A 14,923-nucleotide genomic window follows, 5' to 3' on the forward strand; every position below is an offset into this window, starting at 1 on the left:
TCATATTCTTATTGGTCATTTGTACTTCCTCTCCCGTAGGTTGTCTTTTTACCTCATTTTTAAACTTCCCTATTTTTTGCCTTTTTCTAATGAAGGAGTTCATTATACATAAAGCATTAAATCTCTGATATATATGTTGCAACTACTTTCTTTCTACATTTTGTGTCTTAACTCTTTTAAAATAGCTTTATTGATATATAATTCCCATGCCATACAATTAATCCACTAAAAGTATACAACTCAACAGTTTTCAGTGTGTTCAGAATATAATATAATCAATTTCAGAACATTATTTAATGCTACCTTAATGTACTCACAAGTGAAGAAGTTTTTCATTTTTGTGCAAATTTATTATTCATTTCCCTTAGCATTTCTGGGTAGGAACACAGTCCCCAAGTTCTAAAGATATCCTCTCATATTTTCTTTCTTTTTTTTTTTTTTTAAGATTTTATTGATTTATTTGACAGAGAGAGACAGAGCACAAGCAGGGAAAGGGGCAGAGGCAGAGAGAGAAGCAGGCTCCCTGCTCCTGGTACTGGATCCCAGGACTCTGGGATCATGTACCTGAGCAGAAGACAGACACTTAACTGACTGAGCCACCCAGGCACCCCTCATATTTTCTTTTTAGGACTTTAGTTTTGTTTTCTATGTGTGGTCTTTTTAAAATTAATTTTCCTATATATCAAGGTATTTATTCCCCCCAAGTCCTTTCCCCCCTTTTCAACTTTTTAGTTGTTCTAGAATTTGTACATCTCCGCATTTATATTTTGCATAATATTCAGGTACTGCTATCTTTCAATTCATTAACTTTAGACTATCAATTTGCTGTTAGGGTAGATAAAGATTTACGTTTCTTATATTATCATTTTGTGTTGGTAAAAAAATTTACCTTTTTGGTTAAATTGATATTTAGGGTTTATGTTATTTTTACATAAAGATTATTTATGGCTGAGTATTGTAGTGTACTATGATTGGTTGGGTTTAGAATTCTATGTTCAGGATCGTTTTCATATAAACTGTTGAAGGGAGATGGAGGTGGTAAAAGAAGCTGATGCACCATGTCCAGCATCATGAGTTTTTGCAGCAGTCAGTTCCATGGTCCATGGACTTGCTCCAAGTTCTTAAGTGTGGGAGGCTGTAGCATTGGCAGTGGTTGAAACAGCAGCACCAGCAGTTACAGTTTCCAAGTGTGACCTTTAAAAAAAAAAAAAAAAGATTTTATTTATTTATTTGAGAGAGTGAGAGAGCACAAGCCAGAGACAGAGGCAGAGACAAAGGGAGAGGGAGAAGCAGACCCCATGCTGAGTAGGGAGCCTGACTCAGGCAGGGCTCGATTCCAGGATCCTGGGATCATGACCTGAGCCAAAGGCAGACACTTAACCATCTGAGCCACTCAGGTGCCCCTCCAAGTGTGACCTTAAAGCCAAGAGTCTAGTTATGATGTCTGGCTTCATTTCTTCAATTCCTGCCCCTCCAACATATTAAGTACCAAATTAACTCCCTGCTAACACAACAGCAAAACCTTTTTCTGAAAGAAATATCCAGAATGATTTCTGTTTCCTACACTGAAGTCTAACACTTACAAGGTTATTTGTTGTGATTATGTCAGTAAATTCTCCATACACAGCTGTTCTGTATTTTGAATTGCTAATTATCTGGAATTTAAATCTATTTTATGTTTCTGCTGACCTGACTCGCACTCATAGTGCTGGTGCTTAGTCATCCTTGATTGTGAGTAGAGACTTTGTAGTGGTGAGGGATGATCCATACAGTTATCAGGGGGAAGAGCACTCTAGGTACATAATGAACAGTGAGTGAAAAGTCCTTGAAACATAATCATGTCTGTTACCTTCCAGAAATAATGAAGAACTATGGCTGGAATGGAATGATTTTGAGTAGAAGGCAGTAATTACAGAGGCAAGGGGACCAGATGGTGCAGGGGAAAAGGGAGGGATTTGTTTTATACTCTTACCAAGAAGAGGAGCACTGGAAAGTTTTCAGCTGAGAGTGATATGATCCAACCACATTTGAAAAGAATCACTCGGGGGATCCCTGGGTGGCGCAGTGGTTTGGCGCCTGCCTTTGGCCCAGGGCGCAATCCTGGAGACCCGGGATCGAGTCCCACGTCGGGCTCCCGGTGCATGGAGCCTGTTTCTCCCTCTGCCTGTGTCTCTGCCTCTCTCTCTCTGTGACTATCATAAATAAATAAATTAAATAAAAATCACTTGGGCAGCCTGGGTGGCTCAGTGGTTTAGTGCCACCTTCAGCCCAGGGCATGATCCTGGAGTCCCAGGATCAAGTCCCATTTTGGGCTCCCAGCATGGAGCCTGCTTCTCCCTCTGCCCATGTCTCTGCTTCTCTCTTTGTGTGTCTCTCATGAATAAATAAATAAAATCTTTAAAAAAGAAAAAAGAAGAGAATCACTCTGGGTGCCGTGTTTAGACCATACTGTAAGTGGAACAAAAGCAGAATCAGGGCAAGTCAAGAGACAATAACCGGGGAGACATGATGGTAGCTTAGACCTGTGTGGTAGTGGTAGACATAATGAGATTAGTTGGGTTCTGGTTGGATTTTGAAGGTGGAGCCAACAGAATTTACTGATGGTTTGAATGTGTGTACAGTGGTGGTGGGGCTTGAGGGGGAGGAGAGATAGAAAGAGAGAGAGTGAGAGAGAGAGAAAGTCAAAGATTATTTCAAAATTTTTGGCCTGAGCAAATAGAAGGATGGAGGTGCTATCAGTTGAGACACAGGTTTGTGGGAGAGGGTCAGGAATTTAGTTTTGAACACACTAACTTTCATATATCTCGTAGACAGTCAAGTGGAGATGTGAAGTTGGAAAATGAATATACAACTCTGAGGTCTACAGGAAAATTCAGCAGTTGATAGAAATTTGGAAGTGTCAGTATTCAGACAGTTTATAAAGCTATGACATTGGATGAAGTCACCAGGTAGTGAGTAGAGAAATGGGCCCTAGGGCAATTAAGGGTTAAGAGGACAGGAAAATCAGGAGCAATGAACACAACAGTCCTAGGGCTGCCTGTCAAAGAAGGAAGAAAACCAGGAGACTACAGAGACCCTTGAAACCAAGTAAAGAAAGTATTTCGTCAAGAAATATTTCTAGGGAGGGATACCTGGGTGGCTCAGTCAGTTGAGTGCCTGACTCTTGATTTTGGCTCAGTTCATGACCTTGGCTCCACACTTAGTAGGGAGTGCTTGAGATTCTCTCTCTCCCTCTGCCCCTACTCACTGTGCATGTGTGCATGCTCTCTCTCTAAAATAAATAAATAAATCTTTAAAAAAAAATAAATACTTCTAGAGAAATGTTTTGTTGAAATCATAGAAATATAAATTCCAGGTTATTAATAATTTATTAATTATGTCTTCATTTTTTATTTTTTATTTTATTTTATTTATTTTTTTCTGTTTTTCTGTTTAGTTTAATTTAGAAATATTTTATATATTACATGTAGAGTACTTAGAAAATTTCCAGGCACATGGTATGTTCTCCATATATTTACTTACTGTTATTATGGAAAGCAAGCTACTTACATTGCCAGTCATCCTGTATAATAATATTGGAGGATATAAAATTTCTGAAAAGCATAGTCTCAAGAGAAAAGTAAATTATCAAATATATATGTCAAATTTCTTTTTCAAAAATAGGTGCTTCTACAACAGAACAAAATATTTCCAAGGATATTCTTGGTGGCATTTTTTTTGGTATTTTATGCTAAAGATTTTATAATCAGAATTAAATTGAGTACACACATACACACACACAAACAAACTTAAATGTCTTAAGGTGCCTTGCTTTGCTCCTTAATCCATGCTAATTCCCATAATATCAATTAGGAAATTTTGTTCTAATGGCTTGTTTATATTTCTTTCTTTTTTTTAAATAAATTTATTTTTTATTGGTGTTCAATTTACCAACATACAGAATAACACCCAGTGCTCATCCCATCAAGTGCCCCCCTCAGTCACCCATTCATCCCCACCCCCCGCCCTTCTCCCCTTCCACCACCCCTAGTTCGTTTCCCAGAATTAGGAGTCTTTATGTTCTGTCTCCCTTTCTGATATTTCCCACACATTTCTTCTCCCTTCCCTTATATTTTACTATTATTTTTTTCTTTTACTATTATTTATATCCCCAAATGAATGAGAACATACACTGTTTGTCCTTCTCCGATTGACTTACTTCACTCAGCATAATACCCTGTCTTCATTTTTTAAAGCAAAGAATCCTTCTTATAATTTCATTACGCTTCATAACCATCTTATACATTATTTAGACATAAATATAAATTTTCTGATTTCTTTGGTCAGGACTATTTCTTTTGTCCCAAGTCTAATTGACAAGTCAGACTTAACATGCCCCTGAACCAATTCTTTTTATTTATTTACTTATTTATTTTTATTTTTTAAAATTTTTATTTATTTATGATAGTCACACACACACACACAGAGAAAGAGAGAGAGAGAGAGAGAGAGAGAGAGAGAGAGGCAAAGAGAGAAGCAGGCTCTATGCACCGGGAGCCTGACGTAGGATTTGATCCCAGGTCTCCAGGATCGTGCTCTGGGCCAAAGGCAGGTGCTAAACCGCTGCGCCACCCAGGGGTCCCCCCCTGAACCAATTCTTGTTTCCTACCTCCAATCCTGTTTGTTCAACCACAGCCATTTACCTTGGGGGAATCTTTTCTTTTAATTTAAAAAAAGTTATAGAAAGGTTGAAAAAACAGTACAGAGAGTTCACACATATCTTTCTGTTTAGCTTCATGTTAACTTACATAGTCATTTACAATGATCATTTACAATGATCAGGATACTACGCTATGCTAGTATTCACTAAAGTGAATACTTTATTTGAATGCCTTATTAAAATTTTACCCATTTTCCTTCTAATGTCTTTTTTCTGTCCAGGATTCCACATTTAATTTAGTTAATATGTATTTTAGTTCTCTCCAATCTCTAACAGTTCCTCAGTCTTCCCCTGTTTTTCATGACCTAGACACTGTTGATGAATCCTGGTCAGTTATTTTATAGAATGTTTCTCAGTTGTGGTTTATCTGATGTGCTCTCATGATCAGATTTAGATTGCCCCATGGTGGAAGAAGGGAAAAGAGGTGAAATTCAACTATAGTATGGAGTTTCTTTTTTTATAGTAGTGATATACAACATTTAGTAATATTAAGTTTTTGCAAATTCCACTCAAACTAAAAGAAACATTTTCTAAAATATGTCTAGGGAATCCCAGGTATTAGTGGTCTGTTTTATTTACTTTACCAATTACAATGCTTATCACCATCCTAGAGCTAATGATAATATTTATAAAAAGGCATCAAGCCAAGTATATTTTAAAATGTAGAATCCAAAGCATTTGACCTTATTTGTCTTCAAGAAGATTAACCCTCTCTGTCACAACTAGCAGTTTAAATGGATATGTTAAAAAGTATTGCTTATATCTTTTTTGTGGCAATGAATTAAACTTTATCTGAATAAAATTTTTGCTGTATATTTTATGGAATATACGAGTTTATTGGAATTTCCTTTTCATGTGTCTTTTCTATTCTGATTTGTGTTCATTTACAAGATTTTTTTCTTCTCATATACACTACTCTATATAAACAGTGATTATATATTCAACACTATTTAAATTGCATGTCAAGAAAGATGATATGTAAGATTTCCAATGAAGTTAAAAACATTTTTTTATTGCAAACATTGTAATTCGAATGAAGGTTCAGGGTACATATTATGGAAGCTCAGATTCTCAAGAGTCTTAAAGGTATATAATTTACAGATATCTGGTCATTCTTACTATAGCATCAATTTTCAGATAACTGATGGTAGTTTCTTTTATTTGCTATGCTTCACATTAATTCCATAAAACAATAAAAATAAAAATCCTGGAATTACTTTGAGTTGTAGGATTTGGAGAATGAAAGATTATCCTAACCATAAAATCAATTATTACTACAAAATGCTGTTGGCATTCTTGTTGCTATGTCTATAATCACTTTTAGACTTGCCAATTAATATTTTAGGAAATTAGTCTGCAACTTGAGATACGGCATAACCAAATGTGTTTGTCAGCAGTGAAGTTATATGCTTTTTGTTTAGTACTTTTTTTTTTCAAAGATTTTATTTATTTATTCTAGAGAGACACACACAGAGAGAGGTAGAGACATAGGCAGAGGGAGAAGCAGGCTCCTTGTGGGAAACCCGATTTGAGACTTGATCTCGGGACTCCAGACTCCAGGATCACGCCCTGAGCTAAGGTGGATGCTCAACCACTGAGCCACCTAGACATCCCTAGTTTAGTACTTTAAATGTAAATGTTTCCTCTAACTTAAGTGAAGATACTGATATACTTGGGATAAACTTTTTATTATTACAGTTTATAAAAATCATCAGGCAAGTTTATATAAATTTATATTACTAAAGCATAATCATATTAAGAAGGCTAATTGGATATCATCGAAGAATTAAGATAAATGGCATAGTGCCTAATTTCCTAAATTAGAATATATGCACTATCATGGTGACAGATTATGACTTAATGATTATGCTCATAAATGGATTACAAGGTCAACATCACTGGGCTGGATCTGCAGTCATCACAAACACCGAAAAGGATAAGCTACTTTGCTGACTGTTTTCTATAAGGAATATGTTCCAATAAACCTTGACAAAGCAGGACATGCTAATATTTATCCAGAGGGCAGAAAGTCATATTTGTTGTTGCACAGTGAAAATTCGATTGATTTCTGTTGACTTATAAAAGTCTATGTGAAAGACAATGTAATTATTGTGCTCCTGAAAAGGATTTTTTAGAAAATATTTTATTTATTTATTCATGAGAGACACAGAGAGAGAGGCAGAGACGTAGGCAGAGGGAGAAGCAGGTTCCCTATGGGGAGCCTGATGTGGGATTTGATCCCAGGATCCTGGGATCATGAACTGAGCCAAAGGCAGATACTCAACCACTGAGCCACCCAGTTGTTTCCATTCTGAAAAGGATTTTAAAGAGATTCCAAGTGAAGAGGTATTTCTATCACACAGATATGTTAACTAAGGCAGTGGCATTAACACTGAGAATTTACACTGAACAGCTGTCTTCCACTTAGACATGGCAGTGGTTAGATTATAGTGGATGTCCAAAATTCAAATCATGTACTTTCTAACTAATACACAGTTTTTAGTCATTTCAGGAGGACAATTATTTAACTCTCTGTATATGTTACAGAAAGAGAGCCAATTATTATATGCATACTCCAACTATTCACAAGTTTAGAAACATACCAATAAAGATGTTAATGTCACTATTCTAATTTTTGTGGTAAAAGGTTCTTCATTGAATAGAAATAATTCTTCCACCAGTGATAGACCCCTAAGTTGGGGGAGGGAAAGAGATCCTTGACTTTCACAAAACTGACTTTGTTGACAAAGTTTTCCCTGAAGCCCTTTCTTTTAAGGATGCACAATGCCAGTGAACATTGGGTAATCAGAACCAATATATAATCCCTTAAAAATCCCTTAAAAATGTGTCTTCTTTATGGTAGGTCTCAAATCATTATTAAATATATTTAAGGGGCACCTGGGTGGCTCAGTTGGTTGGGCGTCTGCCTTCGGCTCAGGTCATGATCTTGGGGTCTAGGGATCGAGCCCCACATCAGGCTCTCTGCTTAGCATGGTCTGCTTCTCCCGTCCCCTCTGCCACTCTCCCCTACTTGTGCTTGCTCTCTCTCTCTCAAATAAATCAATAATATTAAAAAAAATACTTGGGGCACCTGGGTGGCTCAGTGGTTGAGCATCTGCCTTTGGCTCAGGTCGTGATCCTGGCCAGGGTCTGAGAATGGAGTCCCACATCAGGCTCCTCATAGGGATCCTGCTTCTCCCTCTGCCTATGTCTCTGCCTCTCTCTCTAGGTCTCTCATGAATAAATAAATAAAATCCAAAAAATAAATAAATAAATAAAATTACTTAAAGATAATTTAGGCTTTTAATATATGCCTGTCCTTAATTCTGGAAACAGTAATACTTATCCAATTGCTGTATTATCTGTTACCAACGTCATTCTACAATGAATTAATAGTCTTATTTATTCATCAGCTTGGTTTGAGAAATATTTATATGAAGAACTAAACTCATAAGGAGGGCATGAGGAAAAACTTGAAAATATTTTTAAGAAAACATGCCAACAGTCTTCGTTAGATTATGTTTTACATCACCAATAAATGACTTTTCTATGTCTCTCTGAAAAACTATCTAAAAATCAGCAACCCTAATGTGTTATGCTCTTTGTATACCCTCAATTTCTTGAAAAGGCATTATTGCAGTCTTTCAATTAATACTGAGACATGCAAGTAGTTATGATCTCCTATCATTTTATTCTCATTGTCAAAGAGAGGCCACAGAGATGGGAGGTACATATAGGCTCATCTTTTGCCCGGAACAAATGCAAACTGGACACTATAATAGAGTAGTGCCCAGGAAGGGTTAAAGTCCAGATGTGGTTATTGTGGAGAAACAAATTTAGTAAGAGACAACTGTTGTCCTATAGACGAGTAAAACAAATCATATTTGGTAATCTTTTTAGCACTCTTCAGATTTCTCTACCATGGAAAACAAATGGGTATCATCTTTGCCATAAAACACATAGTAGGGCAGCCCCGGTGGCTCAACGGTTTAGGGCTGCCTTCAGCCCAGGGCGTGGTCCTGGAGACCTGGGATCGAGTCTCACATCAGGCTTCCTGCTTGGAGGCCTGCTTCTCCCTCTGCCTGTGTCTCTGCCCCCCCCATGTCTCATAAATAAATAATCTTTAAAAAACAACACATAGTAGTCTTTTTTTCTTTTTGGTCAAAAAATACCAAGTGTAAGAATGATGGGATCATAGCAATCGCAGGGCTTACAATCTTACAAAGCCTTCCCATTACACTTAGAATAAAATTTAAACTCCTTTTTGGGGCCTAAGACTTTAGAGGATCTCTCCCCTCACCTCCACCCAAATTAATGTCTTATCACTTCCACTTGTTAACTCTGCACCAGCCGTAGAACTGGCTAGCTGCCTATTACCTGCATGTTTAACTCATAATCATGTCAGGGCTTTTATACTTGCTGGCCTCTTTTTAACACTCATGTCCCAGCTCAATGACTCCTTCTCAGGTCATTTATGTACAATACTTCCACACCCTTCTTAGCTATCCTCTAGCTCATTAAGCTGCTTTATTTTCTGTATAGCACTTAACCCTTATCTGAAAGTACAGCCTTTATTTTTGTCTACTTATTTATTTTTCTCTTTTCCTCAAAGATAGAAACTTCAGGAAAAGTTGGGACGGTCTCTCTTATTAACTGTGGGTTCCTAGCAAGCACAGCAAAAGTGCTGACACACACTACATGTCAATAAATATTTGTTGAATGATGCATCAATAAACACCACCACAGTGGAGAAAAGAAGTATGAATATTCTGTTCATGCTTAGTTTTGATTACATTTTGGGTTCTTTACACTTAGGGTTTTGTTCTGGTTATTTATCACTTCACAGCAAACTACCCCAAAACTTACTACCTTAAAAGAAGAATAATTTTATTATGCTTACACTACTGTCAGAATTTAGGCAAACCTTGATTTTTTGGTGACTTTTCTGCTCTAAGAGTCTGATTGGGGTCATTTAGTAGAATAGTAGAATTTCACCAGCAGCTGGTATGGTGGGTTTAAGATGTTTCACTGGCAAGCCTGGCAGCTTGGGTGCAGCTGGCCCCTTCTCTTGCTTCCCATGGCAGCTCGGGGGTCCAACAGAGCGAGGTAGGAACCTGCAAGTCCTCTTAAAGTTTACATCTGGAACTGTCAAATCAGACACACTAGCCCAGATGAGAGGAGGAGTATCAAAGCATATGCAGCATTTTTAATCTGGTACATTTCTGAGATAGAATATTTCCAAGTAAATGTTCCTAAAGAAAACAATCCAATAAGTCTCACTGGAACTTACAGGCTTCTGACTTAAGTCTCACCTATATTCAAGGAAGTCTTCAAATCCTGAAAGAGAAATACGAAAGTTAAAAGTAATATAATATAAAAAATGGAAAATGTTGAATATGCATCTTACTTATTCGCAACACAACAAATATTTTACATTGGTTTAGATCCTCTGAGATTATAAGCAAAAATTTCTGTGATGTGTCTGCTGTGTACATTTTTCTGGAGAATAGGTTCATAGTTTCTACTGATTTTTCAAAGGATCTAATGATCCCCACCTCCCCCATTAGGTATTTCCCTAAGAAAAATCATGGAGTGCATAAGTTCATTTTTAGAACTATCCACCCAGCCTTGCATAATAATGATAAATAGTAGACTTAAAAAAATTAGTATCTTATGTGCCAGCAACAACATCCTATAACAGCCCTATGAGGTACTATTATTCTGATTTTAAGGATGAAGAAACTGAGGCTTAGTAACTTGCCCATGGTCACTCAATTAGCATGTTGTACAGCTGGGATCCCCTACGATACTGGCTGCAGGAGGTCTGAGGCAATGAGGCCCTCTTCCTAATACTTTACTCCTTTGTAAATTGGGGATAATAATAGTAGCCAGGGTCACTGCGAGTATTACATGAGCTGAACTAGGATAGTCCATAGCTGCACGCCTGGCACATATTAAATTTGGTATTTAATAAATACAAGCTCTGCACGCTTTGCCTCTGTTGTAGTCCAGAAGCCTTTACTATCTTTCATTGAAGAGCTATTGGTGTGATAAAAATGCAAGACCTAAAAAGTGGAGGGAGTGTAGGTGATGAGCGAACATCTCAAAGTTTCGGACCAAAGCCAGAGACACCGCTTTTCCCCCACTAAACTCCGTAGGGTCTCCCGTTTTCTCTTAAAATTGTACGCAGATGTATCATTCTCTTCCAAGCTCGTAGCTTATCTATTAACATGGAACCTGTTTACCCCAAAGCTTTTGGGATCACTGTTTTTCTTATCGTGATACACCTTGCTTATGACTTGGCTTCACCCACCCCACTGCTCTGAGGAACTTAGTGCAGGTGTGGGGATGGAGAGGCCCAGACTCCCCGCCTGGACCCCTCAGCTTGTTGGGGCCTCCCATTCTTCACTTATAAAACGGAGTGGGTGTTGATGATGAGATGATTTCACCAAAGTCTTTCCTGGTCTGCAATTACACAACATAAAATTGTCCTTTAGCTTGGTTTTCAAACTGTGGGTCTCCACTTAGTAGGCAAAAACAAAACAAAACAACATTTCAGTGGGTCAAACAGTAAAAAAAAAAAAAAAAAAAAAAAGAAGAGAAAGAAGCCTGGGTGGCTCAGTGGTTGTGCGTCTGCCTTTGGCTCAGGGCGTGACCCTGGAGACCCAGGATCGAGTCCCACATCAGGCCCCTTGCATGGAGCCTGCTTCTCCCTCTGCCTCTCTCATTAATAATAAAAAAAAAAAAATGAGAGTAACTCCTCTTCGGAGAAACTCTTGTTAAACAATAGATATTTAAATATAATGTGCGGAGAAAAAAAAAGAAACGTAGTACGTCGAGACCTCCACGTGAAGCGCGTATTTCCACCGCGGGGGGGGGGGGGTCAGAACACTTGCAAGCGGGGCGCAGGGCAGGGCACCCTCCGCACGTGTCGTGCGGGGAAACGCGCTCCGCCCGCCCTCGGGGCTCAACCTCGAGCGCCCCCGGCAAAAGCCTCCGACGCAAACGTGCGCGCGGGCCCCGCTCCCGCGGCTCCTCGCGATGGCAGCGGCCCGCGGGGCCTGCGGGGCGTCACCTGGGCCGACGTCGCACCTCCCGCCTCCCGCCCGGGCTGGAGCGGAGCTGCGCGCCTTCTGACGTCATCACCGGGCGCCGAGACCCCCCCCTCCCCGCGCCTCTTTCCACTTCGCGGGAGAAGTTGTTGGCGCGAATGGATCCCGAGTCCCGGTAACGGATTCCCCAGCCGACAGGCCCGCCGGCTCGCGCCTTAGTCCGTGGGCTGCGATGGTGAGCCCCGGGGGGAGGCTGTGCGGCTCGGGGGCTCGGGGAGTTGGCAGGCCGGGTGTGGACCGGGCGGTTTTGGTGCGGAGGGTGGGGGAGGATGGCGGTGCGGGGCTGCGGAGGGAGCGAGGGCACGGAGGGGCCGCAGAGGGGGCGCTGGGCGCACGGCTTTCCGGGGGCCGCGGGGTTACAGCGCTGGGCGCCAGGCTGCGCGCAGGGCTTGTGGTGCTGCGCAGCACTTTCTTTCTTTTTTTTTTTTTCTTCATTCTTGGGGGAAGGGAGAAAGGAAGGGAGTAAAAAGGTGATTTGGGGGCTCATCGATAAAGTTGTTTTCCTGTTTGGCGTTGCCCCAAACCTCTGTGTGCGTCCTGCCCTCAAGCATTGATTTCAAGCTTTGGTTCAAAGCGGAGAAAAACGTAACAAACTTTTCCTTTCTTAGGAGAAGTTGTCTTAGGCCTTCAACTTTCGTCATTAATAGCGCCATGAAAAGCTCATCATCACACAGCCGTTTCGAGACCGAAGGTGTAGGGAGGCTGCTTTATTTTGTTTAAAGAAGTTCAAAGAAGTTAATGGGATAACACGGCTTACTAGGAAAAAAAAAACAACAACAAAAACCCAAACCCCGCAGATGTAATATGTTTGACAGCTGTCATCGCTTATCACCTGGTGTTAAAAATAATCTTAAAAAGAAAACCCCACCTCTGTGTGATTCTGCATAAAGCATGTAAATTGAGAGAGAAATGATGATGCAGCTATCAGAACAGACCTTCATAGATAGACAGGCGTGTGTTTGAAATACTGTATTTGAAGGACAATCCATTATGTCCTGTTAAGCTAGAATCTACTTCGTAATCAGACATAATTTTTTTCAACTATTTTGTAGCTTGTCACAAGGCCAGCATTCTGGAGGGAAAATTTTTATGCCAGATTGAGAAGCCTTGCAGCCCTTTGTGTTTTTTTCCTCAAAGGATGACATACTAGCCACTTTGTACCAAATGCCAATATGGGAGCTATTGGTTTTATAAACCTTTTCTCATTTAAACCTCATAGCAGGCTAGTTGTACAGATGGTAAAAGGAGGCTTTTAGAGTTTAAATAGTTTGTCATACAACTAATAAATGGTTGGATTAGAATTCTGACCACTGTATTATCTTGGCTCCCTAAAATGATTATCAATATTACTTTTTGGACTTAAGGCACTATGGTATTGTGGAAAGTTGATGGGATTTGGAGACTGGAAGGTAAGAGTGAGGTGATGATTTAGTCTTGCTCTACCATTTACTAGTTATGAGGTTGTGGGCTTTATTTGATTTAAGTAAATAGCTTAACTTAAACCTTTTTAAAGCCTGTGTTTTCCTTAACTGTTAAAAGGGGCAAAATATAGCTGCCTTAAGTGATTATCTTGAGGATTAAACAGAATAATAAAGCTAAAGCTTCTATTGTGGAACCTGGCATGTGGAGGTATTCTGCTACTATGTGACTACCAGTGATCTAATTTTCTTAGGAGGACTCTGTGGAATGTTACACTGTTTAAGGGGCATCAAAGATGCCTCTGCTGTCAGTTTCGGCGAACAGTGTCTTGTATAGTCAACTTTTGATCATTCAGATACTTTAAATTTTGGTTCTTAGTACTCTTGTTCACAATACAGGTGAAAAATAAAGCCCTTCTTGGAAAAGAAGTTGGAGTCAGAAGGAGTTTTGTTGTTTGTTAAAGGGAAAAGGGTTTATAACATAGGAATTTTTGGTTATATTGGTATTTAATTTGGTCCTTCTATCTCTAGTACAAATATTAGCAAAACCTCAGACTAAAATTCTGTTTAGCATAGGTTTATTGAACATCTGTGTACATGTTATATTGTAGAACAGTAGTTCTTTGGGTTACAGTTATGTGATAATGTGATGAGTGGTATGCAAATTTTCTGCCCACAGAAATACATATGAGCATATCACAGCATTTAAGAGGATTTGCAAATCTTCTGAGCCCTTCTGTAGATGTTAACGACTTTTGCCTTGGGAGCTACATTTTTTTTTCTTGAAGTTATTAATAAAGGAATAAAATACTGTATCCACAAAATGGAATACTCTGTGAGCATTAAGAAAGAAAATTTTATACTCTGATATAAAACAATTATCAGGATAATTCAGTGAAAAATGAAGGTGTAGGACAGTAAGTTATGTATGTGTCACTTTGTGTAGAGAAAGAGAAAAGAATATATACACATTAGCTTGTAGTCTGGAAGGTTACACAGGGAACTAACTGATAGCATTTGTTGCCTCCAAAGGTGGGAAATATGTGTCTTGAGAGGCGGGATGGGAGGGAGACTTTTTACTCTTGAATTTTGAACAATGTAAACATAATGTCTATTAAAGGAATTGTAACAAAATTAAAAATGAAAAGAGAAAAGAAGCCATGTAAACAATTTGGATTGCTATGAGAGTTTAATTATTTACTCAAAATGTGAATAAAACCTGAGCTGCCATTTTAAAGAAGTCAGCATATATAATTCATTGGCTGGTATAATTTATTGAAAATATGCATAAGATTGAATTAAACACACATGAGACCTAGAGGATAGCCTGTTTGAAGAAGCTGTCAAATCTAAATACATTTGAGCTTCTTCATGCCCTATTCTAGGGGATACCTTTCATATTGTAGTTTACTATGTGAATGCTCTCCCTGGAGTGTGCTGTCACTCTATTATAATGTAGATTTTGCCATATATACTGGTAGTTGCCCTGTAAGGCCCCTCCCTGCCTCTCTTATCTGTCTTTTGAGTATCTTATGCTGTTCTGTCCCATCTTTTGTTCTTGCTGTTTCTTCTCCTTGTTGAGATTCTTCCTTGTATATCTGCCTTTTTCTCATCATTCAAGCCTCAGTCATCACTTCCTCAGAGCTTTTGGTGTTATATCTAAGAAACCATTGCCTAATCCAAGGTCATGAAGA

At 39.0% G+C, this 14,923-nt stretch overlaps 2 protein-coding genes across 5 annotated transcripts in view; one reads left to right on the plus strand and one right to left on the minus strand.

Moving 5' to 3' along the window:
• Nucleotides 1–387: 387 nt before the first annotated feature.
• Nucleotides 388–14,923, minus strand: part of WDR19 (WD repeat domain 19) — a 176,404-nt gene continuing 161,868 nt past the window's right edge. Inside the window, exons 37-38 of one of the 2 annotated variants that reach the window (XR_007409958.1) lie at nucleotides 10,012–10,036; nucleotides 388–1,194 (exon numbers count right to left, since the gene is read on the minus strand). The gene's annotated coding sequence lies outside the window, so the exon portion shown is untranslated. Of the gene's footprint in view, nucleotides 1,195–10,011; nucleotides 10,037–14,923 lie in introns of those variants that run through there. The other variant, XR_007409963.1, reaches the window with a different exon arrangement.
• RFC1 (replication factor C subunit 1) overlaps nucleotides 11,694–14,923 on the plus strand; it is a 74,356-nt gene continuing 71,126 nt past the window's right edge. For 2 of the 3 annotated variants that reach the window (XM_035714503.2, XM_035714504.2), the window contains exon 1: nucleotides 11,829–11,986. In XM_035714503.2, coding sequence (XP_035570396.1) covers nucleotides 11,984–11,986 — 3 coding nt within the window. In that variant the 5' untranslated portion in view covers nucleotides 11,829–11,983. Of the gene's footprint in view, nucleotides 11,987–14,923 lie in introns of all 3 variants that reach the window. The other variant, XM_025437618.3, reaches the window with a different exon arrangement.

The sequence above is a fragment of the Canis lupus genome, chromosome 3 (genome assembly GCF_003254725.2).
Source record: "Canis lupus dingo isolate Sandy chromosome 3, ASM325472v2, whole genome shotgun sequence".
Classification (NCBI taxonomy): domain Eukaryota; kingdom Metazoa; phylum Chordata; class Mammalia; order Carnivora; family Canidae; genus Canis; species Canis lupus.